We start from the raw sequence: 19719 nt of genomic DNA, 5'->3' as shown, positions 1-19719 counted from the left end.
TTTGTGAGGGGAAATTGGGATCTGTGAGGGGAAATTTGGATTGGGCCATTAATTTTTGATTAGCTCGCTCTAGCTGGCTAATTAGCTTCAGCTAGAACTCTATCAAGCTTGACTCAGCCAATACACAGTATGCAACCATCAAAGGTCGGTTCAGGCATCAAAAACAACCGTCTAAACTACTTTCAAAAGTATTTTCTCACAGGTTTAAAGTTTTTTTTTTCCGAATGAAATATATACACACACAAGACAAAATTAGACCTCCTGTAAGTTTGGGTAGATGTGCTAACTAACGAAAAGTCTGTTTTCTCTTTCTTAAACAGGGACCTAAGGGAGATGTCGGTATCTCTGGGGAACAGGGTATCCCAGGACCCCCGGTATGCTGCAGAATTAACATCAGTTGATTCACTTGATTTTTTTTTTTTTTTTTTTTTTGTGAATTTGTAGTGCCCTACTCTGGCCATTCTCAAAGGCAAGGCTCTGTCTCACTGTATTAAAAATTTTTTATAGGGTCCAATGGGTCTGAGGGGGTATCCAGGAATGATGGGTCCTAAAGGAGAGGCGGTGAGCGCCATGTTTTGTTTCTTCAATTCAGATGGAACCTTATGGTCTGCTTGTTCTATGGATGCAGGGCAACTTTAATTCTGCGCCGAGCCCCGAGAAGGCACCGCCAGACCAAACCCCTCTACACAAACACCATCCATTACCAGCAATGGGGACATATGGAAATGATGCTAACACAAATCTCTCTCCTTCGCTAATGAGTTGGGGTTGTCTGGGTCCACGGTGACTCCATCTGTAGTTAATGATCCACTGTAGCCATCTATCTTACTGTTAACATTAGCCGAGTTAGCCAAGTTAGCACCCCGGCTTAGAGCCAAAACAAGAGTGGCTGGCTCTCTGCACCGCTCCCATTAGTAGAGAGAATTAAGCAGTAATTATCCCTTTATCACAATAAATAATAGGCTTCTGCAACGTAACTTTTCCTCTGATCTCAGTTGATTGATGGCAATTTGCTGTTCCCCTGGCAGGGCCCTCGTGGATACAAGGGCATTGTTGGGCCTGTTGGAATTCCTGGACCTCCTGTGAGAAGACACACACAATAATTACCTGCACACAACCACACACACACACACATCCTTGTTTTAAATTGAAAGTGAGGACCTTACCTTGACTTCCATCGACTTCCATTCGTTTTCAACTTTTTCTATGGCATAACCCTGACCCTAACCGGTTGGGAGTATATAACTAACCCTAACCTAAACCTATTTGACACCTTAATCCTAAACCAAAACCCATGGCCCAAAAAAAAAAAGTGAAAATCAGGAAAAGGTCCTTACTTTACATCAAAGTCCTTGCAAAACAGTAAAATGTGTAAACATTTTCTCACTCAGCTGCAAGTACAAGTACACACACACACACACAATTATTTTAAACCAAAGCTCAGAGTATTGTGATTTATTTATTTCTCACAGGGTGAGGAAGGACCACAGGGGCCACTTGGAGACTCGGGAGAAAAAGGAGACAAAGTGGGTGAATCCTCCACGGTCGTAGACAAACTCAACCGCTGTTCCTCAAAACGTGATTGGATGATGGGATTCTGATGGGCACTGTGCACACACTGAGGCAGAGACATTTTCTTTTCCTGCAGGGTGGCCGAGGCATCCAGGGCCCGCAGGGGGGAGTTGGCAAAAAGGGAGAGAATGTGAGTGAAGGAAGGCTTCTGTTTGTCTGTTCGCTGGTGTTTTGAGGGAGCACGCCAAGTAAAGTCCTTTGATTTATCCGCCTGCCATTCCAGGGTCTTCCGGGTATCGATGGCAAAGACGGCACACCTGGCATTCCTGGAATCAAGGTAAGCTTGCACCTGCCGCTGTGATGATCAGAGTCTGTATAAAAGCATGTTTATTCTTTCTTTCTTTGCGCTTTTTTATGCAGGGTGCTCCTGGACAACCCGGAATGCCTGGCCCTCCTGGTCCTCAGGGGACAGCTGTAAGTGATCTTTTAGGATTGTATCATGCAGCTGTTTTTTTTATGTACCCAAAGCCTTTTTTTTCCAATTTGTCACATTACAACAACGCATCTCCATGTATGAGATCGACCCACATAAGGTGATGCACAAGAGTGAAATGAAAGAGAAAGGATATATAGTTGTTGTTTTTTAATGCGTTTTATCGATAAAAGTAAGACTAGAGTATTGCATATAACTGCAAACCTTCCAAAACAAGGCTATCCGCCTAAACTGAAAGGCTGGGTGCAGAGAACAAGGGAACTCTGGATGAGCTGCACAGTTCTCAGCTCAGGTGGGAGAATATGTGGACAAGACAACTATCAGTTGAGCACTGCACATACCTGGCCGTTTTGGGTGGAAAAAAAACTTTGAACTTTTATGCCTACATGCAAAATAAGTAGATTACTAACAGGCATATGGTCTCTGGTGGGACTGCTTTTCTGAACGCATAGATCATGCCATTAAGATGGATGCTGACGGGACGATGTATGGAAGCTAAACGCAGTGTGATCCTGGAAGAAAACGTTTTTATGACCCCAAACGTACAGCTGCAGCTGCAAATTAAATCTCATTCACGTGTGGGAAGGCTTCAGTCAAAGTCCGGTACCAAATCCAGTTGAGAATCTGCGGCATGGCTGGAACATCGCTGTTCGCAAACGTACAAAATCTAATCTCACTGAATTTAAGGCATTTGACAGGACGCGCCGAAATTGGCGACTGTCACATAGCATAACGCGGAAAGGTCAAGGGGTCGGAATACTTCTGTAAGCCGTTCCAGACATTAAGTACTTAGTGTCACTCGGAACGTATTGTAGGGTTCTCCTACTCCGCTCGCCAAAGCTGAAATGCATAAGAAAAATATGACATTAAGTTGAATCAGACCCATCCATTTGAGTTCCAGCTCTGCTTTTTCCCGGGCAGTCATCCAGGGCAACAGAGACCCCTTGACCCGCTCTCTTTCAGAATACAAACCACCTTGAAATGGCACTCTTGTGCCTCTGCAGACTATTTATCACTATCAGACCAGTGGGAAACACACAGAGTGCATCTCGGCGTAGGTGCGTGTGTGTGTCTTGCATTATTTTTTTTTTTTACCAAGGGTTAATGGAGCATGAGATGCACACTTTGCTGTGTGATCACTGCTGTGACACTCGGGCTGCTACGGACTCAAGCACTGGAACGTAGCCTGTTTTTCATCCTTTTTGCGTCATACGCTTAAACGCAAACACACACACACACACACACACACACACACAAACGAGCGAGGCGAAAGCCTTCAGGCCTGCCGCACGTAGGTAGCTTTATTGTCCCATCAGGCATTTTTACCACCTCATTGACAGAAGTAATGCAATCACGCTTGCACTGTTAGTTTTACTCTCTGCGTTTGCTAACTGCGCAGAATGCAAATGCAGTTTTAAAGCTGTGTTAATTCTGTCTGTAGGGATTACCTGGCACCCCGGGGGCAAAGGGAGAACCTGGAGTACAGGTAGCTTTTAGCTCGATGCTTTATATTCACAATGTGTTTTTTTCCATATCTCTGTTCTTTTTGTTTTGTTTTTTACTTACTGCATTCTGTTGTCTTGCCAGGGGGATCCTGGACCAAGGGGCTTTATTGGCATGCTTGGTACTCCTGGTCCTTTGGTGGGCATATAGTATAGAAAAAAAAAAAAATTCCAGGTATTTCAAGCTTTAATTGGATGAAACAGCTAGAGCAAATGTGCTGATTTATTGTCTCTCTGTAAGGGTGAACCAGGTATTCCTGGAGCGCCAGGGATGGAAGGAGTCCCTGGACCAAAGGTAAAAACCGCTAATAATAATAACAACAATAATAATAAATAAATGATTATTATTATTATTATTATAAGGTAAAGATAAAACATCGTAATAAACATGCCGCCTCTTTTATCCAAAAGCAACTTAATTAAGCCAGACAGCTCACTTCAAACTACTTCTGCAGGGCGACAGAGGAGAGCGGGGACCGGTGGGGGCACAGGGACCAGTGGGCAAGCCTGTAAGTTGCATTATGTGTCGTTTTGAAAGCATTTCATAAAGACGAACACGGGGTGAACATTGAACATCGTATTTATCTTTTCCAACAGGGAAGCAAAGGAGAAAGAGGTCCTATCGGTATCCCCGGGCCACAGGGACTTACTGGAACTAAGGGAGACCAGGTCTGTGAACAGCTTATGTTAGAGAAAACTACACAAGTGATGTTATCCAGATATATGTATTTTTTTATGATAATACAGTGTAGTTATGCAGGCCTGTCTGTTGGGGGCAGTGTTTGCCTTCTGAAAAGAACCCAGTTGAGGTCCACTGTAGATCATTGAATAAGGCAAGCAATATAAATGATAATCCAAGCATCCTCATCTTCCTTGTTTCAGAGCTGAGACAACATTTTTCCTTCCTCACAATCTGGGGTGTCAGTGGCCTCAATCAATATTTAGTTCTTGTGTGTTCCCAAAGATAATGGATTCTGGATTTGTCCACATTTACACGTACCCGTCTCTCTCTCTCTCTCTCCCCTTCTCTCTCGCTCCTACCAGGGCTTCCAAGGCAAAGTTGGTCCGAAGGGAGACGTAGTGAGTAGAACTTTCAGCTTCTTTTTCAAACTGGTTGGTCAGGAATCCAGCAGCTCAGTGCCCACAAAATAATTTCCCTTCATCCAGCTGTACTCCGCTCTTAATTTATTTTTTTTCTCTGTTGCTTCCAGGGGGACCCGGGCGTTGAGGGATTGGCTGGCGAGAAAGGCGAAAAGGTAAAGATGGTTAGAGCGCGCAGTAAAGCTGTTTCCAGCTTCCCCTTGTAAAGAACCGCAACAAAGTCTTTGAAAAAAGGACATTTTCTTTCTTAAGATAAGAAGGTTTATATACAGTAGCTGGGCGAAGCAGAGTGATTCATACAAAGCAAGAGAAGGTTTGAATTTACATACAAATGCATATAATAATCCAGGTGACGAGGAAGCTATTTATGCAACAAGGAAGCAGCAATGTATCCTGGCTTTTATGGAGCTACATTTTTATACATTTATTGACCAAACTCCATTATAAATACAGTCCTTTGAGAAAAAAAAAAAGTATTCATGTCCCTTGAAATTTGTCACATATTGCCCACAAGATTTCAAAGTGTTCAGTTGGGATGTTACATGAAAGACAAACACAACGTAATGCATAATCATCAAGTCGAGGTAAAAAAAAAAAAAAAAAAAGAAATGGTTCACAAATGTTTTCAAAAATAATCTGAAAAGCGGGGAGTGCGTTTGCACGATGTTCTCCAACATCTTTTAATCTGGGAACCTGTTCTACGGCGGCCTCGGTGCCATGAAGAGCAAGAAGACATCTGGGATAAAGTTGTGGACAAGACATGAGCCGAGTTGGGTTATGAAACAACGTCCCGTCCTTGAACAGCCGAAGGAGCGACATCTGAAAAAGAAGAACGTGTCACAACTGCAAGCCTATAAAAAGACACGGCCGGGGAAAGGGGTGAAGTGCCTTTGTTAATCTGGAGGAAGTGAACATTCAGCGACCGGCACTCCACAGATTACTTCACAAATCTAATTTTGTGACGACCAGCTAGCATAAATCCATAACTGAACATAGGTAGCCCTACGACATTTTGTTTGTTTGTCAAAAAAACATGCAGGGAACCCAACATACATGTGTGAGAAGGGGATCTTTTCAGACATCTCATCTCATCTCATGTGACGGTTTATTAAGAGATTAAGGAAAACACATTGTACCATTTTTAAGATGCACATACTAATGATGATACGTTAAAAAAGACACACACACACACACACACACATTCATACATGAAAAAACTGAGGTTAAATGCCTTGCCATGAGACAAATCAACATTTGGCAGAGGTAAGCTGTAATGGAACCCCCAACCTTCTGATTGCAAGAGGACTACTCTTCCCACTAAAGCACCATTGCCCTATTGTTATAATGTGCAAGAAGAAGAGTATTTTACGGGGTATTAGCACTTATGCAAGACCTAGTAGACCTAGACATTAAATGATGCCTCTGAGTGATACTTGCTAATGTTTTTTTCTTGGCTCTGACAGGGTATGTCTGGTGAACCTGGGCCCAAAGGACAAGTGAGTGTGTTACGGGGCTTTTGGACTCTTGTTGTTGACTTTCCATGGATCTAGACATTTGAGTTGTCTTTTCTTCACAGCAAGGAATTAGGGGGGACCTAGGACACAATGGACCCACCGGAGACCCTGGTAAACCAGGAGACCCAGGACCACCTGGACTGCCAGGTCCGAGGGGACTTAATGGAGAGAGAGGAGTACCCGGCATGCCAGGAATTTCAGGACCAACGGTAAGTCGGACTCACTGTTTGTGACAACATTAAAGGTTTCAGTTTATTTTCTTAATGGGATGCTGTGGCTTCTCTTATTCCCTTCAGGGGCGTGACGCGTCTGACCAGCATATTATTGAAGTGGTGCTAAAGATGTTGCAGGGTGAGCATCAGTACCAAAAAAATACACCTTCGATGTCGGTAGGACGGATTAGATTTGCTAATTTCTTGAAACCGCTTTCATGTCATGAGCAGACATTTTTAGCCATCAAAGGGCTGCTTATTAAGGATTATAATGTTGTTTTCTGGTTCAGAGAGACTGCAAAGAGTGGCAGTGAGCGACAAGAGGGCTGTGCTTGGTGGTACGGGTGTAATGGGACCCCCGGGGCCCCCTGGGCCACCAGGGGCACCTGGCCCCCAGGGGCCACATGGTTTACCTGGTACTCGTGGTATCCCTGGTATAATTGGAGGACCTGGGCAGATCGGAAACACAGGGCTTAAAGGTAAAACGCCACAGCGTTGCAGTGATGTATCATTTGTATATTCCCAGTGGGTTTTGCTAAAGTCGCTAATATCCTCGTCCTTCTCCAGGAAAGAGAGGGCCGAAGGGAGAGAGAGGAGACTCAGGTAAACCTCACCCAGGTCAACCAGGACCTCCTGGGATACAAGGTGAACATTTCCCTTTCTAACCTAGTTATACTAAGATTACCCACATAAAGTGCCTTCCTATATAAATTCACTGGCGAAAACCCTCAATCTTTGTTTGTGAAGACCTCAAGTATGTATATTTCAAACTCAAACTCAAAACAAAATGAATAAGAGGGACTTTTAGTTATGTCAGAGGTCAGTACAGAGTGAGAGTTATTTCTTAAACGTGAATGAACTTGAAAAACAATAAAACGCATTCCTCCATTCTCCTTAGAATGTAAATTGGTGTTCCGTGACCAATTTCCAATTGTTGACATTTGGTTCCATTTCTTTGTAGGACTATAATACATCATTAATCATTCATGTTATGAACAAAGGTGACTTCACATTGTGTCTGAGGACGAGAGAGCAGCGGCTATTAAACAGAGTTTGGTTTATGTATTAAAGGAAACAAAAGCCAAAATTAATAAAATGTAACATTTTAAACTGCCTATCTTATATTTGCATTAGCGGTAAATGAACTCAGGAGCAGCCTCCATCGGTGTTTCCAAGATAATTTAAATCCTTACCCTAACTCTGGGAAATCCTGAAGTTTTCCTACATTTTCAGATCCAGCCTGTAATGACTGACAGAGGTTCAGACGGGTGGTATGTTATGTTCCATGATTGAAAAAAGATCAGATTTCAGAGCTTTTTTTTTTTACCGGCTGTTTACCGGACAGGGCTGACCAAACTGAAAACCATTTGATTGGGCTCGCCAGCTAATTTTTCATGTTGCATCACTAGTTGGAAGTACTGTGAAGAGCTTCTTGGTAAAATACAAATAGATTTCTGAGAAAAGAATGAAGCCAAAAGAAATTGAAAGCAATGTTTGGGCATCATGCATTGTTAGTAGCACCCTTGACCTAATTTATCACATCTTTTGCATATTAGTTTGTTTTTAAATTGGAAGATTCTTAACACAATTCCTTTTTTTTTTAAATGTCTCCTGCTTTCTATGGATTCCTCAGGGACTTGTTATGCTGAATATGTGCATGGTTAGGAAGCACACATGCACTATGGCCATAATTTGCGAATGTGTGAAGCAAATTAGGATAGACGTTTTAGGATACTGCCAGGGAACTGCTCCATCTTAGCCATCCCGTTTTCTTTGCGTCTTTGCTCATTACAACCACAAGTGTATACCGTTTGACAATCACCGCCAGATGACAGCTTCCAGTGAAATATTCTGTGGACAGAACCCTGTAAACTCGAACAAGCTACCAAGATTTTCGTCCAACAATCTTACAAGGATTTTTCCCAAAGAATTTTACATCTTCATTTTACCTTCTTTTGTTTTACTAAAACTATCCATTTTCAGTTATCATTATCACTCAAAGAAAGAAGCGGCCTAAATATAGCATTTCCAATCTTCCAATCTATTTATTTATTTTTTCAAATGAAAGACTGATGGGACAAGGTTTTGGTGTTCCTTGGTTGGACTAAAGAAAATGAATGCCTTGGTGTTTTTGATCAGTGATTCACAGTCCAGAAGTCTTATATCATCAATATATACCATCATCGATGACAGTGCAAGCCTCTTAGTGTCTTGCTATATTTCTTATCAACTTCAGACGCTGCACAAACTTGATAGTGATATACAGACTGCCAAAGCGGCTCCTATAAATAACTTGTCTGACATTTCTGTGCATTTTATTGCAACTTTCTCTCACCCTCCAGGCTTTCTTTTTCTTGCACCATTTTTACTACACTTTGTTTTACACCGGTCAGAAGCATTTAGTGCCTGTACTGAGAATCCTCCGTCTACAATAACATTTCCACGACCCACAGAGTTAACAATACTATAAATGTGGTCTCCTAACAACATAACCTGAGTTGTGCTTAAAGCTACACCACCATTTCTTTTTACGGAGGCCCAGCACAGTTCTTTATATCCTAGAACCTAAAATATTAGGTTCAAAAGAGGACAAAAGTCAGACTGTTTAGCAACCCAATTCAGCAATTTTCTTGCAATAGAAATTGATGGAAAGCAATGTATCAGTTTGCAACAATAGTTAAAAGTTCCAAAAAAAGAGAGAAATAAAAACTAGATTTTGTAATTCATCTCAAACTTGAGTGTTAGGATATATGTGTATATGTTAAAATAGTCTATTTCATTTTAGACTTTTGTGCACATCGTCACTGCTCCTTTGTTCTCTGGCTTTATGTATCTACGTTTAAACAGTTTAGTTCTTTCCGTGTCTTCATCATTTCAGGAACTGAAAGCTCTGACAATAAATACCGATTAACTACGCTCTTGGAAGAGTTTTATTCTGTTGTTTGACTTTTTTGAAAACAACCCTCAAAACATCACATTTATGGTTCAACACTGTTTTATTTGGCAGCTTTGTAAAACATGAATACCAGAACATCTTTTGTTCAGATCAAAGCAAAAACGTAAAGAATTATGGAATCCCCAAATATTTGGCATTTCTAAAATAAATACCTGAACAGGTTTAATGACTGCTCTGCTGTTATGTGAGACTTACACGAATTTTGTAAGTCAAATGTCTGTTAACAGGTAACAGGTCCTGTTCTATTTAGCTGATTTTAGCTCATTTAAAAGAACCTAATCAGAAAATTGTATTATCTGATGGACACAACACTGTTTTGGTGGATTATGAACCGCTTACCTTTTACAATGAACTATCTTGTTGCTGTTTTCTCAACTGAAAAACTCTCATGTTGAAGTGCAAAATGACACTGGTTGATGCAAAAGGCTACATTAGTCCAACTAATAAGCTGATCATTACTTAAAAAATCTGCAATGACACAGGAATATATCATCTTCAGTTCCTCTGCACAAAAGAGTCTGAATCAAAATCCAAAAGGTTTACTGCACTCTTTGTGGACTAATGGTAATTTTGCTTTGTTCTCTTAAGTTCTCTTGAGAACTCCACCGGTTAGAAATAGAATAACTGAGTTGGAATTCCAATGAGGAGCAGCCCTGAGTTTGGAATCCAATATGGCTACCCCAAATAGAAAATTAAAGTGTGCGTTAGTGATGGGTCCGGCAACACCGATGCGTCGGCGCATGTGTCGGTCTCATAGAGCGAAACCCGTGTCGATGTGTGTATTGCTACGGAAAAGTCACGTGACCGATACAGGAACTGTTTCGGTCACGTGACCAATACAGCGCCTGTTTCGAACTGACTGACGCGCCAAACTGTTTCTGTTCCCTCTAAGTTGCACGCGTGTGCATTCGCGCACAGCAGCGCGCACAGCAGAGCTATGCTGCGCAGTAAAGAAAATCCAAGCTGAACTGTAAACAAAATAACAGTTAATAATGGTTAATTTTTAACTATTTTGCAACTCTGGTGTGATGGTGTTGTACCACAGTCTCGCTCTGTGAGCGCCAGGTGCTGATCGGAGCGCACCACTGATGGATGGGTTCTGCAACGCTTTTTTGGTTGGGCGGGTTGCGCTGTGCGTCTTTGTTCTACTTCTGAGCGTCGTTTCAGAAAAAACGGCTCATCTACACTGAGTAGAAAGTTGCTACTCTGAGTAGTTTTTCCTCCCTTTGTCATACTCAGCATGTCCGATTTCAGAACAGATGATATCAGTCAGGTAACTAAACACAGCGCCCGATCAACCATTTGTAAAAAAATAAAAAAGCCAGTCCACAAGCATCCTCCTTCACATTATTTATTGACTGTATCTAAAAAAAAAATCAAATATATGTTTAATTCAAATGAAAATATAAAATAATACAATGCAACATACAATGATTTAAATTGTATTGTGTATGCTTGGTCATCAAATCAGTGTCAGTTAACTCTGTCAACCAGGTTGCCTGTAGGGATTTTTAAGGTCCAGCAGGTGTCAGTATTCAGTGACACAGTATCGGCACAGTATCGGCACAGAGTTGCAATGTGGCGAAACGTTTCATGACGCCTCATCGACCCATCACTAGTGTGCGTTGTAGGGACATACAAGTTAATACTTTGAGCATTTTCTATTTTTTAAGTAAGTATTGCACAATGTACTATACAACGCTTATGATCATGTTCCTTTAGTATCTCAATAAAGAAAGTGGAGAGCAAAGGCTTGTATTGCTAACAATAGTTAGCATTACCGCACTAACCAAATCATGCTGTTTTTCCGATTTTAAACCAGAAAGCATTATAGGAGGGATGCCATTCCCATACGCAGTGTATGCTCCAACTTCTGAGACAAATCAAACACATCATCAGACTGGATTGACTTGTCAGTTGATCAGATAAATTGACACAACCTGCATCCTCAGATACCAAAATGTTTGCATGGTAACACTGAGGTTGTTTGGCTTAGAATATAGTGAAAAACTTAACACTTTTCTTCTGAAAGTGTAGATGTTTAATACCTTCTAATATAGTATTGCATTCAACTAATGTGAACATTTTCAGTTTGAGATTATTTGCTATTATTAGCAAAAAGGAAGCTCTGTTTGCTAGCTGTCAGCCTTTTATCACACAGAATTTTAATACTTTTCTGCAAATTCACTCCAATATGTTACCTGTGAGCTGCAGGTAACTATAACTGATACTATGCAATAACTATAGTTCAAAAAGGTAAAGCACAGCACGGCAAAAGTTAACTGTGTCGAAAATCGAGTACAATCAAAAGGTCCAGCTATTTCTCCATTGGAAGATTTCCAATCTCTAGTTGCTGTTTCATATACATATTCACAAAATTTATTTTTAGCTGCAGCAACCTTTTCACCTCAGCACTACATAAAAGCACCATTGAACTGCATGTACTCAGGCATTTTATGGACCAGTTGGAAATGTCTATTAAAGTTGCACACAGAAGGCAGAGCTAAAGAAGATGAAGGGGACGATAAGGTACCTGAAGGACTTGGCATTACATCTTTTGCTATGGGATAGGGTCCTGGAAAGGTATTCTAATAGCATCATTAACTCCAGCCATTTAACCAACACTCTTGAGTGGGGATTTGAAAAGATTGCAACAATACAAACTAATTCAAGCTAAAGGGAACTGATTCTGTTCAGCACTGACAGACAAAAATTTAATATATGAATGCATTCCGTCCGGTCCGTGGTGTAATCCATGCATGCGCTTGGGTTTCAGTCATCAACATGCGGCTCACTCAAGATTTTCCCCTTATCTTCTGACTCCACAGGCCCTCCTGGTGTTGATGGCGTCGCTCGCGATGGCAGGCCTGGTGAGAGAGGACCTCAGGGGGCAGCCGGTGAGCCAGGTCGCCCTGGTAAGGCGGGGCCCCAAGGTCTCCCCGGGTTCTGCGAGGCGGCAATGTGTCTGGCTGCATCAGCGTACACCTCGCCAAGATTACAAGAGGCGGGGACGATCAAAGGACCCAATGTTTAGAGATCCCTCTCTCTGAATCAACTGCTGGGGAGGGAGGGAAAGAGGGAAAAAGAGTGACTGCTCTCCTCAGATGGGCAACATCAGGAAATGAGAGTTGGGGGCAATGATAACACGGTGACTGGGTGTTTAGCCCCCCCCCCCCAACTCTCCTAGATATTACAATTGGAAGTTTTTGACTGGTGGGACATCATGATCTTAATCCCACACATCACCATGACAACAGCAGCTCACAGCCACCCACATCCTTAAGAATTCTCCAGTGTTTTTGGATGATGTCAGTGTCAGTCCCATCCAAATACCGTATTCCTTTTCTAGCCGTTAGACAGGAGCAGAACTCAGACTGAACCGCCACATCTCCCACCAACACGCTGTCTTCGGGCTCAGAGATGCTGAAAATCCAAAATGGTGAAGGATGCTTTTCTTTAACAATGTGGTCACTTTAACGCTCCCATGTAAATTCAATACTTTATGTGTTTGGAAGGTCGTGCTCCGTCTCTCTCAAGTGGAGCATCAGACATTAAAAATGTGCAAAAAAGAACAATAAATAATTACAGCCTAACTTTTCACTCAGTACTGTATTATAAAATGTATTTCCTGATCTGTAAGCTTGAGTGAAATCCTTGATTTAACTCATGTAAATTGCTTTCCCTCTCCTCCAATCCCCCCGCTTTCTACCTAAGTCTCATTTTAGAAATTAACGACAAGCTTTATCTCTTCCTCCTGTTGCCTGGCAACAGTATATCCCGAAAGGCACTCCCATCTCCCACAATGCAGTGCTGTAAATCTTTGTAAATGTGTGCTGATTATTATGTGCAGAAATACCATGCAGATCCCTCAGAAATAATGATTTTTTTCCCCCCCATAAAACAATTACTTAACAGCTCATATGTGCGTTCTATGCCACTGTCAGATTTCTACGGGATGACTGATTTATGTCATTAAAAGAGTTATTTATTGTTCTAGATATAATCACCTGTAGAAACATAAGGGAGGTTTATTTCTGGATGTTCACTCCTCCCAAACCAATAAAGAGGAGCCTTTTATAAAATCCAATGTTCTTCTGTATCAATGCTGGGAAGGTGTGTTTAATCTTTTTCAGAGCCTCTATAACTTTGCAACATTAAAACTATTGATTTATGCATGTAAATAAACTCCCTTGCCTTACATGTTCGGCTTTTATCAACATTGTTGCTCCACTGAGTCCAAAAGTCACCAATAATCAACTAAACTGTGCAGGCCTTAACAGTCCATGTACATAAGCATGTCTTTAGCACTGATGAGCACCACAATTCTTTCAGAATCAGAACAGAGCAAGAGAAGCTTTGAAAGTTAATGCGCATCTAGACTAAATGCAAATTGATTCACCCTCACTGAAACAAACAAAATAACTGCAAACATGGCGTGCATAATCATGCTGTGTATATATGAATCCAGAATATTTAGTAAGCAGTACAGTTACAAAGACATTAACGGCTTCTTCAGAAGAGACAGAATGCATTACAAAGTTACTGCAAAAATGCCTATAATTGGCTATAAAGAGCCAAAACAGCCACAGAATCACTAAATGGCAATGAAGCAAAAAAAAAAAAACTGCAGAAGGCACAAAGAGTTAGTAAAAAAAAAACAACTAACTCCATAAAAGGCCTTAAAAAAACTACAAGAAAGATAGAAGTTACAACAGAGAACAAACTAATTTGAAGAAACCAAACAACAAAATCACACAATGTTATGGCAACAGGTCATAACAAATTTAAAGGTATTCTAAATAACTATAAAGAAAAAAATTACATAAATATAACTTTAAAGACAAAACACTACGGATCTAAACAATGGTAACAGACAAACTGGCTGATGCTGCATGGGCCGCTGGTTATTGCCCCTGTTTGCCATTTTATACCGTTATAATTTTGGTCACTTTGTAACTTACTTTCTTGCATAGGTAATACTGCCTTGTGTATCTAGTATCGCTGATACAACAATTTGTATCCACCATTGGGGCGTAATGGACACCCTTTAAAAACTGACAATTTAAAATAACTTTTTCTACTCAAACATAATGTATGCAACAAGATCTAGGAAAAACTATCACAGAAAAACTGGAAAAGTTTACAAACCTGAGAAAGAAAACAACCAGCATGAAAATTAATCAATATACTGACCAACAGGTGACAAAAACTGAGAAAGAGGAATAACAGGGAAACAGGAAGTGAAACAACATACAGCACAATGCAATATAGGATTTTGAAATAACAAACAAAAGTAGAATATTTGCCAATACATTAAAAACTAAAAGTAAACAAGAACCATATATTGATAAAAATGCAAAACCAAAGTCCAAGGATTATGACAGAAGTAGGTAAGGACAAAATAGCAAGCTGCATGAAATGGAGGTATGAATTGGCAAAGGGCTAAATTGACCTGCAGCCATACATAATACGCTGAATACTTACAATTACAAAAAAGATTATACTGCCATTTTTGTACCTGCTCCACACAATACAATAATGCAATAAAATGGTTAAAGAAATTTGTCAGATTTTCTGTTGGATAGGGATGTGTAAATTATGGTAGATACAAAACATAAAAAGGGCTTTGCACATTAGTCTTGTGAAAAGATGGTCATCCAGTTTTCCAATTCCTTTGGGCTTGATAGAAAACATATTTCAAAATGCTTGCTGTATTTAGAAGAATTGTAAAAAAAAAAAAAAGGTTTAAAAGCAGCTTTTGATTCATAAAAGTCAAGTGTGGTACTATGTACTATGAAATTAACGAAAATGTAAAAAAGGTGGTTATTAAAAGACAAATACTTTGTGTTGTACCAAAGATTTACATTTGCAAGAATATTTTAACTTATTTTTAATAATGTTGCCCTAATTAAAAATAAAAAATTCTCAGTCAACATATTATGTTGGTGGGCCAACTTATTATTGAGATGAAGTTGAAAGCAACACAAAATCCATCCATGGGTGGCAAGTGGCCTCCAGGTCGCACTTTGGACAACCCTCACTTAGAATAAGCACAATTACAAAGATACAAATAGTTACTGTGAAGAGACAAGCTACTTGTATGGTTACTGGCATAAAAAAAACTACAAAGCTGCACAAAGTGGCTACAAAGAGCCAAAACAGCACCACTAAACTATAAAACACATTAAAATATATAAAGTTCCTGAACAAAACTGCAACAAAGATACAGATAAGGACTACAGACATAGAATAACTTTGAATAATAATAAAAAAACTACAATGATACACAACTGACTCAAACAAGCCACAAGAACTAAACAGGGTTTCTGAATAGCTAACATGGCAAAAATATAGAAGACTTAAAAAGCGAAACAGATGCATATCTCGAAGACAGTGACAGACAAAAAAAATAACAGGGCTACTGTACAAACAACCAAGGAAAACAACAGCAAGAAACACCTCTGTGTGTATGCTCTGTAGAAAAGATGAAGGGAGTGTTAGAGATTAAAAGGGGTATTTAGACAAGCCGTTGTACCACTTATTCGCTCGTGGCGTGTTTCCTTTCTGTACAACGATGACAATGAAAACACAGCTGGGTATTGAAGTATTCATTTCCAGAGGGGCATTTCCTAAAAAATAGTGTTTTTACAAAGTGCACAAAAAGCCCAGTTAAAAATAGCGTGTTGACGACATGATGCAAGGCAGCATAATTCCAAGGAAGTATTGATAGTGAGCATCTGCATTGACACATTTCAGTGGAAACCAGATGTATACATAGAGCATCTCACAAAAGTGAGCACACCCCTCACATTTTGGCAAATAATTTACTATATCTTTTCATGTGAAAACATGTACAGCCTGCATGACAGTGTTAATTTGCTGACCCCTCAAAATAACTCAACACCCAGCCATTGATGTCAATTACTTTTGCCCAATTAGCCATATTCCCTCCCCGTTGTCCTGCGATTTGTTAGTGTTACAAGGTCTCGAGTGTCAATGGTGGAGCGGGCGTGTTAAATTTGGTGTCAACTCTCTCACACTTTCCTCTTTAAGTTCAACATAACACGTTGTGGTAAAGAACTCTGAGGATCTGATAAAGGGAATTGCTGCTCTACATAAAGATGGCTTGAAACCGAGCTGCTGCACGGTGACCAAGACCGTGGAAAGCTTCCACTCAGGACAGGCCTAGGAAGTTGAGTGTGCGTGCTCAGCACCTTTATCCAGAGGTTGTTTGTTGAAAACAGAGTGCTGCAAGCATTGCTGCAGAGTCTGAAGGGGGGGGTGGTGGGTTGGCCTGTCAGTGCTCAGACCAGGAAGCGTGGTTGTCAGAGTGTCTCTGTTTGGAGCTGCAGGAGAGCTGCCAGCTGTGAGGACCTACAGTTCACTGAGGGAACAATAAATGCCAACATGCGCTGTGGTGGACTGAAGCAGAGCATAATCCCTTCCCTGTGAAAACCGGGCCGCAGGGCAGCAAATTCACACTTATACAAGCTACTGACTGCTTTACATTGTGTCAGAATATCTTCAGTGTTGTCCCATGAAACAATACATAAAAGTACTCACAAAAATCTTTGAACAACGCCCAGAATTTTTTCCCTTTCCGATGATGGTGTTTCTCTTTTACTGTAAAGCTTAACTATAAATTTTGCATTTTTTTTATGTTAATTAACCGTTTGTGTTTTCCGTCTACTTGATTTTGCTACTATCATGCCTGATTTTCCCCACTGTGGGACAGTAAAAGTATATCAATTATATTCTTTTCTAAAAGAAAAAAAAAAAAAAAAAAAAAAAAAGCCAATTTACTGTTTGTAAATACACCCAGGGACTAAAACCTTCATTTATGATGACATGTTTGATCATTTCATGAAACTCAAATTGAAGTGTTTGGCCATAACGTTCCATTTGGAGGAAAAGCCAAGAAGCTCGAAGTCTGAGTCAACCGTCTCAACTTTTAAGTATGGATGTATCATGTGAAGGATTTTTGCTGCATTTAGGGACTGGTGCGGTTCCCAATGTTGGCACAAGTTCATGCTGCTGAAGGCAGTTCCATTAAGTAGTAATTAAATTATTTCATTTAAAAGAAAGTTTTAAAACATGTTGCTCATCATTCTGGCATTTAGCAAACAGAATGCATGTTGCCAATCGTGACCGACCCGAAATAGGAACGGTCTAGTTTGATTTAATATCAGGCATAAGCAAAGATGGTTATGTCCTTTTACAAAGTGCATGTAAATATCACATTTACACTTTATATCTAAAGGGAATGTGTATTTTACAGAGACGTCTGGTTAGTTGCTAAGAAAAAAAACAGGACAAAAAAAATGTTTTCTTTGAAAAGCATTTTAATTACCATTTCCAAGAAACACAAGCATGTCCATGGTTCAAAGTTTAACTGGAAAGAAAGAGTGAAAAAAAATGTAGACTTTAAAACTATAAAATCAACTGTGAGGGAAAATCAAGAAACTCCAACATGGTGAAATGTAACAGCAAAAAAGGATAGTCACATGGATCAGAATATTTTATCTATACTGAAGTGATGGTGAGGACCTGGTGTGAAGGCTGGCTGGGCTACTTTTAAATTACTCATGATGAAGGGATTCAAATGTTGTCTATATTTTAACCATATTCTCATACAACAGGCAATTTCTATTACGGTGTACGCTACAATATAGAAAAAAAAAAAAAAACATGGAGTCAAATTAACTAGATGAACCCAAGTGACACAGTTACCAAAGCCAATATTCTTCTCGTGTAAATAGAAATTACTTCTATAAATTATTATTTTGCCGAACCCCTTTTTCCATTTAAAAAGCTCATAGACATACAATAATTTTACATTTGTTGCAAAAATAACCACTGGCAATGAATAAAAAGGATAGCTTTAAGCGTTATCAAAAGCCAGAATATATACATATAAGTATGTACAAAACAACCTTTCAAGGAACGTCTGACAACACAAAATGTCTCGGGATAATGTCTTCTATGTTATATTCAAATGTGTCACACTTCACACTCCTCAACCATGACGACATTAGAAATGTATGGGATCTACGGAGCATGGGGATGGTCCGAGGAGGGGGACAAAGATAGGGGAAATGGAAGCAATGCACCGAAATCACTGTTTTCTCCGCCAACAGAACTAGACAAAGAAAACAGTCAATGACCAAGACGGAAAAGAATGAAAAAAAGAAAGAAAGCAGACTGGATGAAGGGAGGAGAAAGAGCTTGTGATTTTCTTTGGTTTCTTTTTTAAAAGTAAAAACAAAGTAAACATAGTGGAAGGGAAAACAAGACAATGTTATAGCATTGAAATCGCATTTAAATGGGAAACCAATGTGGGATAACAATTTCCTGCCGGTGTGTCTTTGCAGGCCTCAGTTCCAGCAGGGCCCTTGGAAAGAAATAGCAATGTTTTTGGTGAACCCATCTGAACTCTTTGCTTTCTCTCATGCGGTCTGATTAAATAACGTTGCATCCTTGTGTTTGTTTTTTTTTGCTTCTCCAAATACTTTAGTCTCTTCCCTCCAGTCCTCGTACCCTTCAGCCTGCAGAACCTTACCAGGGGCCCTTGACAGGTGGGCCCTTGGGGCTGTAGTCTACCTGATGGCTCATACAGTCTGCGGGGTTACAACGGCCTTCCTTTCCTTTGGATCCAGGCTGTCCAGGAGAGCCCGGTATCCCAGGAACTCCCTGCTGGCCAACAGGTCCAGGTGGTCCCATTTTCCCATAGCCTGGGGGGCCTGGAACACCTGGCAGAGGGAAAAAAAAAAAAGGAAATGTGAGAAACATACTGTCCCGTCTTTAAGCCTGGAACATCGCTGGAAAAACAGGACATTTGTCAAATGGCCAAAACGTTATCTGATTTACTACATTTAGGTTGACATACAGTGTTTTTGAATAGTATTTAACAGTATTTTTCCGATTTTGTTACATGTAGAACCAAGCAGGATCTTAACGGGATTTCTAGCGATAGATCAACACACAGTAGCGCATATTTAGAAGTAGAAGAAAGAGGATTCTTGTTTTTTTTATTAAAAATTACTGGGATAATCCTGGATCAAATGCAGTTTGATGCAATAAATAAATGCAATAAAGCTCTTGAAGACGTCATCTACTCAGCATATTATAGATTCCACGTGTTTAATCCAGCTGTTCGTGAATGTCTGGAAGGTTTTCAAGAGAACATTAGTGAGCAGACAGCGTTATGCGGACCATGGAGCACACACCAGACAAGTCAAAGATAAAGTTGTGGAGAAGTTCAAAGGAGGGTTAGGTCGTAAAGCATTATCCCCGTGCTTTTAACGTCTTACTGAGCCCTGTTAAATCCATAACCTGAAAATGGAAAGAGTATGGCAGAACCGGGCAAAGAGAGCTTTAATCAAGGAAGGAGCCAAGAGGCAAGAGTTACTTTAAAATACAGTAACTCTAA

General features: G+C 40.3%; 2 protein-coding genes across 8 annotated transcripts in view; one reads left to right on the top strand and one right to left on the bottom strand.

Annotated features, from left to right (window-relative positions):
• Positions 1-13490, top strand: part of col9a2 (procollagen, type IX, alpha 2) — a 30140-nt gene extending 16650 nt beyond the window's left edge. The window contains exons 13-32 of the mRNA XM_036144983.1: positions 321-374; positions 508-561; positions 1029-1082; positions 1473-1526; positions 1649-1702; positions 1796-1849; positions 1933-1986; positions 3447-3491; positions 3593-3646; positions 3749-3802; positions 3963-4016; positions 4105-4176; positions 4552-4587; positions 4719-4763; positions 6072-6104; positions 6185-6331; positions 6419-6473; positions 6625-6813; positions 6902-6979; positions 12119-13490. Of these exons, the coding sequence (XP_036000876.1) occupies positions 321-374; positions 508-561; positions 1029-1082; positions 1473-1526; positions 1649-1702; positions 1796-1849; positions 1933-1986; positions 3447-3491; positions 3593-3646; positions 3749-3802; positions 3963-4016; positions 4105-4176; positions 4552-4587; positions 4719-4763; positions 6072-6104; positions 6185-6331; positions 6419-6473; positions 6625-6813; positions 6902-6979; positions 12119-12324 (1446 nt within the window). The 3' untranslated portion in view covers positions 12325-13490. The remainder of the gene's footprint in view (positions 1-320; positions 375-507; positions 562-1028; positions 1083-1472; positions 1527-1648; positions 1703-1795; positions 1850-1932; positions 1987-3446; positions 3492-3592; positions 3647-3748; positions 3803-3962; positions 4017-4104; positions 4177-4551; positions 4588-4718; positions 4764-6071; positions 6105-6184; positions 6332-6418; positions 6474-6624; positions 6814-6901; positions 6980-12118) is intronic.
• A 5282-nt stretch (positions 13491-18772) lies between these two features.
• The window catches only part of col16a1 (collagen, type XVI, alpha 1), a 116712-nt gene continuing 115765 nt past the window's right edge, over positions 18773-19719 (bottom strand). For all 7 annotated transcript variants that reach the window (XM_036144974.1, XM_036144978.1, XM_036144976.1 and 4 more), the window contains one exon: positions 18773-19039. In XM_036144974.1, the coding sequence (XP_036000867.1) occupies positions 18846-19039 (194 nt within the window). In that variant the 3' untranslated portion in view covers positions 18773-18845. The remainder of the gene's footprint in view (positions 19040-19719) is intronic.

Source organism: Fundulus heteroclitus, chromosome 13 (genome assembly GCF_011125445.2).
Source record: "Fundulus heteroclitus isolate FHET01 chromosome 13, MU-UCD_Fhet_4.1, whole genome shotgun sequence".
Lineage (NCBI taxonomy): Eukaryota > Metazoa > Chordata > Actinopteri > Cyprinodontiformes > Fundulidae > Fundulus > Fundulus heteroclitus.
The sequence above is the reverse complement of the archived record's forward strand: the minus strand, read 5'-3'. Positions and strand labels throughout refer to the sequence as shown.